The sequence below is a fragment of the Populus alba genome, chromosome 18 (genome assembly GCF_005239225.2).
Source record: "Populus alba chromosome 18, ASM523922v2, whole genome shotgun sequence".
NCBI lineage: Eukaryota > Viridiplantae > Streptophyta > Magnoliopsida > Malpighiales > Salicaceae > Populus > Populus alba.
The window spans coordinates 13188571-13197139 of record NC_133301.1 but is presented as its reverse complement, the minus strand read 5'-3'; the positions used below and the strand labels follow the sequence as shown (position 1 = coordinate 13197139).

General features: G+C 36.9%; 1 protein-coding gene across 2 annotated transcripts; it reads right to left on the bottom strand.

Moving 5' to 3' along the window:
- Window positions 1-662: 662 nt before the first annotated feature.
- On the bottom strand, window positions 663-5930 carry LOC118034295 (uncharacterized methyltransferase At2g41040, chloroplastic). Of its 2 annotated transcripts, none has more exons than XM_035039534.2 (8): window positions 5591-5919; window positions 4500-4600; window positions 4273-4413; window positions 3860-3941; window positions 3383-3576; window positions 3143-3254; window positions 1741-1845; window positions 663-1013 (listed from the first exon to the last, which is right to left on the bottom strand). In XM_035039534.2, the coding sequence occupies exons 1-8, from the start codon at window positions 5753-5755 to the stop codon at window positions 885-887; spliced, it is 1029 nt and encodes a 342-aa protein (XP_034895425.1). In that variant the 5' UTR covers window positions 5756-5919; the 3' UTR covers window positions 663-884. The 2 variants fall into 2 exon arrangements, 1 of the variants encoding a protein (XP_034895425.1); XR_012168626.1 differs by lacking the exon at window positions 663-1013 and adding an exon at window positions 1976-2202 and having other exon boundaries at window positions 5591-5930.
- Between the last annotated feature and the right edge of the window lie 2639 nt (window positions 5931-8569).

Below are 8569 nucleotides of genomic sequence, written 5' to 3'. Positions count from 1 at the left end.
AGGGCCTGTAATGATGGGTTCCTTTAGGGCAAACAGTGTAGTAGAAGAACACACAGAAAGCTGGTCAGCTTGCGAGCCGCACGAGGGGCTCTCTCTGCCCATATTTGATACTTCAGAGACACACTTTGCCCTGCTAAAAAGGGTTTCTTTATTGGCTCAGCCACATCCCCGGGGGCTATTATATTTGCTTTGCCCAAATCCTCGAGGACTCGTCATGTGCAAAGCCTCGCCACCAGATCCTGACTTATCATTTAATAAACTCACATCATGCGGGTTCATGAGCCCTGTCTGTATAGATTATAGGCCACAGATATCAGTCCAAAACCATGAGTCCGTTTGAGTCACAAGAATTGTGTTGCATGACGATACTGATGCATAACAGTTGACGTGAAATGTCTAGCATATTGTTCATAGAGCACCTTGACAAGTCCAATCCCAGCAAGAAGTTCGGACAGATTAAACAGGCTTCGTGACAGAAACAAGTATGAATTTGATCTAATCATCAGATAAAGCTGAAAGCTAAGAATTTATTAGCGCATTCTACAGACTCGGTGCTAGTAGTGTATGTTTGTGGACTATCTCAGAAGCATTGCTTTCAGATCACTCCCAGCAAAATCTACAAATAGAAAGGCTAGTCCCCTGGGATTAGTGACACTGCTGAAGTTCAAAGTAGGGGTTAAATCATTATATATATATAAACCAGAAAGTAAATATGGACTTCTTTTTATTAACAATGGCACTTTGCATCTCCCCAGGTTATCACCTTTTAGGTCTTGTTTATTTAAAAAGTCTATACAATTGAAATATCTTATATACCAAACCAGCACCGGAAATGTCAATGTCAAGTCCAGGGAGAATTGTGTCTAAATGAACTAAACCTTGCTTCATGGCTTCTGAGCAGAGAACATTATGAACGTTTGCTGAACTTTCTTTGAGTAGTTTGTAAGACCACATGTTGAGCACAAGTCTTCAATTTCCTCCTCTGTGAAGAAGTTATAGTTCCGCGAAATCCTCTGCCAGACACATGAAGATCTTTAGATCCAATTGTAGCATAAAACAATGGTGAGTGTAGATGGAATTACCCTACAATTCTCTGGCTGTGCAAACTGCAGCCAGTTTGGATGGAGTTCCACCCTCACAAGGACCTATCATTACTAAAAACCTAATTTCCAAGGAATTGGGATGTGCAGTTTTCTCTGTTGTACGTTGAGCTAACACATCACCTATTAATTTACATGTAACTCAAAGAAGCAAGCTTTCCAAGAATAGCATAATGTTAAGATTAAAAACTAGCAGACCCAAACCATACTAGTTTATAAGACTTCAGTTAATATGCATTCATGATAAATGAAGTCTTCATGACAAACGTGTACAAATCTCCATGAAATGTGTTACGATATGATTGAAATGTGAACTTTTCTGTGGTGTGGAAATCAACAAACAAATCTGGGTAAGTTTCACTTAACCCGAAATTTTTAGAAACTTGAAAACACTAGTACTTCATTGCTTTACTGCTTCCTTTGCTATATTCACAAACTAGTTTCAATTTCGACAGTTACTTTCACCGTTGCCAGCTTGGGTGAGAGCAATTCTGAATAACCAACATTTAAATATACAAACAAATGAGCATATTAAATCAAAAGCCAAAAGGAAGTATCCCTAGGCATAGTAATTAATCCTCCCAGCTATTATCACTCTATGACTATGATTTGATCAAATGAAGGTAAAAAAGCTTATTACCTCTCGGAAAGGTCGTTCTATCCGTGGAGTGGTTGAACTATATCGAAGAAAAGTGGTTCCGACAAAAACTCCACCTCTTCGCAATACACGACAAATTTCAGCAACCTGACATTATTAGATACGTCACTAGTTGAACAGCAGGTTCAGAAAATAATTCTACATACAGTCAAATGATGAGAAAGCACTTAAAACACACATAAACACAGAACTTGGGAGAGGGATTTATGATGTGTACTTCTCAGGACAAGACGCCACGGAACCTACTTGTTGATGACATAACAAACCGCCTCCACAATTTCCCAAAACATAGCCAGTGAACCAAGATAATTGCTGGATTTGATCAAAGCAATGCAAATGTTTTGCATATAATTTGATATCTTGTGCTATAGGCACTGCCTTGCCATTGGTAGAACGCCGTTATCAGTTCCATGAGACCAAAGTGCAGAACCACATGATGGGCACCTAAGGTAGTTGACTTTGTCATACTATAGATACAAGTATTATGTTCACAAACCCACAAATGTAAACGCCTTATGTATTAAGATTGGAGGCTGACTACTGTTGTCTGACACTATCAAGTAGATTCTGAAACAAAAGGTGATAACTTACATATTCAGCAAGTTCTATAATGTTTTTCATTTGCAATCTGTGTGTTGTGTGTTTTCAGTGGCAGCAGTAATTGTTAGAGAAAATATCTGTAATAGAGATCTCAAACATCCTGAGGTCTAGAAAAGGTGTCCTTTGCTTCAGCTCTTTGCAAGGCAAAAGCCACGACTACAATCTTTCATTTTTTTAACTCTTATCCTGGAGACTCAATCTACTCAGCGTTCCATGCCTCTTTACACCTAGTTTTGGCAGGTTATGACTCGAAACCCTTTTCAAGTATGGTCAAGTAAGAAGTGGCGTATTGAACTTCATATTCTTTTTGCTTCCACTTTTGGTGCCATGAAGCACATTAAACTACTGATTTCCAGAACCCTGATAAAATTTCAATCCAAAGATAGGAAAAGAAGTCCTCGATGGTTTAGACATGACAGGAATTGACCTCATCACAATCAAGCTTGTAACTTATAAAGGACTAGTTTTAAGCATTGTATTACTCATCCTCTTGTCAATCCCACATCATGAGGTTAGAATTTTCTTTAACTCACAGCATATAATAACATGGTGCCCTACACGTCAATGGTCAATGCATAAGAGATGGCCCTAAGAGAGTAGCATGAGGGACAAGATCAAGCCAGCATCAGGATAAGGACATCAAAGTCACAAATCATGATATACAAAAGATTGCAGTGCCTTTTCCAAATTCAAATGGAATTTGGATCTTGCAAACCAGATTGGACTGGTATACCTGGAAGTTTATGCCATCACAAAAGAAACGAGAGAAAGAAAGATCACTTACAGCATTGGAAGGAGATGGCCAGCAATGCATGGCAGCACCAGCATGAACAGCATCAACTGAACCCGATGCAAATGGAAGTCTTGAAACATCGGCCCTGACAAGACCAAGATTTCTGCACATTCTCCAGCAAAAGAAATTGTCGATCCTCATTTCAAATTGAACTATAGTTATGAAATTATAATAACTCTCACATAACAGCTATTGTAACTTTGAGACTCAAGTCAGGCAAAACAAGCTTACGTGGTTGAGATCGTATCGTCCTGCTTGATGTAATCATAGCACTGACGAAGCATGTTTTCAGAGAAATCAAGTGCAATAACTTTTGAGTATGCTCCAGATTTGGCAAATTTTCTAGAAAACAGGCCACTGCCACAGCTTACATCTACTAGAAGACCCCCTCTGGCAGGTTTGAAGTACTCCTGAGCCATTTCAAACTGCATTACAGAAACCATCACAAAGTCAAGTTCATGTTTTCAAATTCAGTAGCAGTTTCAAAAGAGGAGAAGAATGAGAATGATATAAATTACTCCCATTTTCGGAGACGCCAATGCCATTTCATGGGATATTTCAATGTTCCAAGTTACCAAGTTGCATAGAAAGATTTCATAAAACCATAAGTAATATTTGCTCAAACTAATCTTTTGAGATAAGCTTAATTAAACTTTCATGCCTAACTGGTGTATTTGAATTCCTAGAAACAAACCAAGGAACACAAACCTCTTCATCAGGACCAGGAAATCCACTTTGATTAAAGCTTTGGCGCCAGCCTCGTTCATACAAGAATGAAACAAGTGGACTCCTGAGAAGATGAAAGTAACTGACATGAGCATGACCATTTCCTCAAACAATTCAGTTTTACTATAAAATCTGATTCCGATTTTCAAAATGCATTCCATTGTTCTTTATTTCCTTCTTATGTCAAAACCAAAATTGGGTACCCCATCTAATTAACAGTAACAGATCCATAAAATGCTACATAGGCGTGGGATGGACATTAATTCAAGGTTGAAAGGCCTGTAAGCTTATGCATGCGTGCGCAGTAATGCTCAAATTTGAATTGATCAAGTACATCATGGATGCATCAATATACTGAGCATGATTATGTGGCATCACCACCACCAAATGTATACCTGAATAGCTCGGTCCTAACTGGATTGATTTCAGTGTAATCCTTCATTCCAGCAGTAATTGTAAGATCCAGATAGTTGTCTTTGCTTGAGTATGTTTTGGTGCATTTTTTACACTTGAAACCGGACCGATATATTGCAGGCCTGCAGGTTTTGCAGTTATTACCATATCAAACCATTCGAAACAAAAAGAAGAAAAGGCTTTTATACCATCATGTGACCCAACTTACAAGTTAAAACCTGGAGGACCTTTTCTTATTAGAGGTTCATAACATACTGGACAAGCAAATGGGTCGACCTCTATAGCTTGATTCTGCTGTGTACTTAACTCCTGAAAGATTAAATTCTTGTCAAATCCACTATACAACAACGGGAGGAAACATATGTAGCAATAGGAGGAGCATTATCTTAACATAGTTAAGAATAAGCAGCAAAGTTTTGAATTGTTGCCAGCAAACAACTCTGCTTAAGCCACAGAACTACATAAACAGCAGCTTTATGCAAGTTACTCCCTTGCTATTGCCCCACCACCAAAAACCATTACTCCTCGGATTTAATATAAATAAATGAATATGTGCTGAACGATGAACCTAAAAGCCTCCAGTTAAAATTTATTTGAAACAAGCCGGCATCAATATTAGCTTGAGAATTTGTGCACCAAATAGAATACTTAATCAATTCTCCTTCTTCTGTCTAACCTCCACTAAAACAGAAATGAAAGCCACCGTGCGTTAGTGAAAATATGAGGAGTCAAGACAACTTTTGGTGTCAAATGTGACCACTCAATACTGCATATGCTATAAAAAAAATCCATCAAATACTAAACACTGCCCCTTAAGTTTTTCTTTCATTTAACTCAATATATCGAGCTAGTTCCATAAAGTTTAGCATTTAGGTCCTAATTGAGAAATTTTACATTAAATATTCAAAACTTTCTCAGTAACCAAACAAGCATTCCTATTTTCCCACAAAAAATGCCAGATTCAAATAAAACCTTTTTAAACAACCCATTTTATTCCTTATGACATTTTCGTCGCCTCAATTAATGAATAAAAAACAACCCAGAATAAGAAAGAAATAAAAATGACACTTGACAATACAAATTCTCCCAGCAACCAAACAAGAACAACCCCTTTACCAGTACTTCACTGTCATATCTCAAAAGCGTTAAAAAACTATGATAAAATACTCCAATTCAAGAAAAACTTGTAGTAGCAATGGTAATTTAGTAGTAAAACAAAAACTGAAAGCAATGGAATGTATAACCCAGAAAAAAGAAAATAAAAGGTGGAAATAGAGAAAGTAGAGATGAAGGTGTTACCGGTTCAAGAGCGACAGCTGAAGTGGCGCGAATTGTAGAGGGAAACCGGAGGGAGGTGAAGCGAAGACGAGAGGGAGAGAATCGTGAATTATGAGAAAGATGAGGATATTTCAGAGATATAGATTGGTGAAGAGGGTGATGAAGAGCACCGGAAGCCATCGCCATGAGAGATTTGAATACGTTTCAAAAAATTTCTCACCTTTTTCCTTTCTTGTGTGTGTGTGGTTCTTGTGTGGAGGCAAAGACACAAGGGAGGAGAGTCTTCCTTGTTCAAATTCATGTGGAGATGGTGGGGACAATTTTAGTTAAGTGGACCTCTCAAATAATTATATTATTATTAGTGATGCTTTTTTTTTTTTTAATCGTCTATCAAAACATCTAAACAATATACATGGTTGATTTAATTTTATATCTGTTACATGAAACAAGTTGATTTAATAATTTAGCATATTGAGATGGATAATTTATCTAACAAATTCCAACAAAAAGGAGACAAGACTTCTGTGTTTGATCCTGTAAACACCAAGCAAAGGCCGATGCTATTGATGCCATCTTGGCCTTGCCGTCTCAAGTTTTGTGTTGATTTATTGCTTGAAAGCAACAACAACAATGTATATATAGGCCACTAAATGGCAATGCTTCTAGAAGACCATTAAAAAAAGATTGATTTTTCTTATGCAATCATCAAATCCCATGTTGTCTGTGATCACAAATTTTTATGATGTTGTAATAATTTGTATAAAATTATTGCATGAAAGCATCGTTTCATTCAATCATTGTATCATATGAAGCAAAAAAAAAAAAAAAAAGCTTCTTCATGGAATTATTCTAGCCTAACATGTCAACTTGGACTAATTTTTGTTTTACCAAAATAAGTTTAGACTTTTTTTAGTAAATAATAAAAATTTAAATTTAAATTGATTTGTTGATTTGTGAATCAACATATTCAACTTATAACCAAAATCTTGAATAGTATGGGAAAATTTGCGTGTATTTTATAAAAAAGAAATTATACATGATAGAGAACATTATACAAAAAAAATGAGGCAATTAAATTTTATAATTCAAAGTAATCAAATTATACATACTATCATTCTATAAGCTAACTAGTTATTAAAAGTTACCCCAAAGAAACTAGCTAGAAAAATAAAAAGGTAAATTAATTTAAATATTGATTTTAAAAATATAAACTTGAAAACTCGAGTAATAGATCACCGCGCGTGGATGTATGCGCGCGCCAAATTAAGTTCTTATTTCCAAAAATCCAGAATGGTGGGAAATGGCAAGATGGTCCGGTCCATTTTCTTTTTTGGGCCACCCACCTGGCCCAATACTTAACTATGGGCTGCTTAGAAACTGTCCACATCCATACCGACAACCTCCACCTACACGCCTTGCATTCAGAAACAAAGTAGTGTGAGCTTTGTGTCTTATTTGGAGATTTGTTGGTGTCGATCATCCACTTTTGACTCCCCACAAGCCCAGCCAATCAAGATGGTGACCGTTTGTGCTGGTAGATATTATATGAAGCTTGACATTATTTGGATAAGGTGGCCTGTCCATAGCTAGAAGCACAAAAGAACGAACTGTTAGATAATTTTCCTGAAGACCGTTTGATGGCATCTTAGACCTAACTAGTATTTAATTAATGCCCTGACCCTAAAAGGATCTCAGTGTGGACTAACGGAAAAACGAGTGGTAATCATCGGATCAGAAGTAAGTGGCCTTCTTGCCTGTAAGCACACACACAATTTACTTCTAGACAATTCAACACTTAATCAGTTCATGACAGAAGGGTATGTATTCTATTGTCTCTGTTAATTTTTCATTAAAGTGTACACCAAATACAGTCTAGCTTGTGATCTCTCACACACGTGTATATGGCACTCCATTAACGGCATCAAGTCTATCAAATGACTTATTTTCTATAATGTCGGTGAATTTCGTCGGGCCATCCTCTCCCTATTGATGACTTGATCGCAAGCAGCAACTATTGGCGGGGCTCTTACATGTGATAATGTTAACTGTTAGAAAATAATATAAATTATATTTTGAAGCTTCATCTAATAATTTAAATTATTGAGTTGATATGGTTCTTTGACATGGTATCAGAGCCTTGATGACTTAGTGGTCACGAGTTCGAATCTCACAACCCTTATTTATTTGATAAAAATCAAACACAAGGTAATGTGGGTCTGTGCAAATTTCAAGCGTAAAGGACTTTCATTTAAGGAGATGTGTTAGAGTATAATATAAATCATATCCTGAAACTTCACCTAACAGCTTAAGTTTTTGGATTGAAATGGTTCTTTCACATTAACACGAACACGAAAACATGGGAGGGTTTTAACACGTAGGTAAGGGGAGGCATTAAAAGGGATGTGTGTGTTGACATTGTGAAGATCGAACAAGGCCATCATCATATCTATATCTATGTGCTGTCAATGACATATAAATGGAAGATTTGTTTGCCTTGCATGCCCGCTTTGTGAGACAGGTTAGCAAAAATTTCAACATCTATGACTAACTGAGTTTTGTTTACTTGTGTCTGAGAAGATGGGTTCCTACTCTTGCTTTGACGATCTTGTTCATGTTATAAAGGATGTGGGGACATTATTATGCTCATTTGTTTCATGCATGTCGTCATGGAATTCTCTTCTAATAACGAGTACAAAACCCTAGGTAGAGAGAAGTGATGGGGTAATCGGGTGAAGAAAATCTCTACATATGAATTTTCTTCTAATTAATAAGGACTAAGGAGGCTTAATGGGGATTGTGAATGGAGGACAGTCCTTCCTCAAATCTCTACATTTTCAGCCATCAGTCCCTGGTTGAAAGTGAGACTTACCTAATAGCAAAACCCTAATCTTATCTCTTAGGAGATAAAAATCTTTCGTGCATGGTTGCTAGAGATCTGTTGACATTCGTTCAAATAAAGTACTCTCCTAATTACCTTTAGCTTTAGTCAAATTAAACCTC

Excerpts from the sequence above, each read along its gene's own strand:
- LOC118034295 (XM_035039534.2), bottom strand. The coding sequence starts at position 5,755 with ATGGCGATGGCTTCCGGTGCTCTTCATCACCCTCTTCACCAATCTATA. Across the intron at positions 4,414-4,499 it reads GGTCCTCCAGGTTTTAACTT|GCCTGCAATATATCGGTCCG; the intron begins GTAAGTTGGGTC and ends CAAAACCTGCAG. Across the intron at positions 1,846-3,142 it reads GGCCATCTCCTTCCAATGCT|GTTGCTGAAATTTGTCGTGT; the intron begins GTAAGTGATCTT and ends TAATAATGTCAG.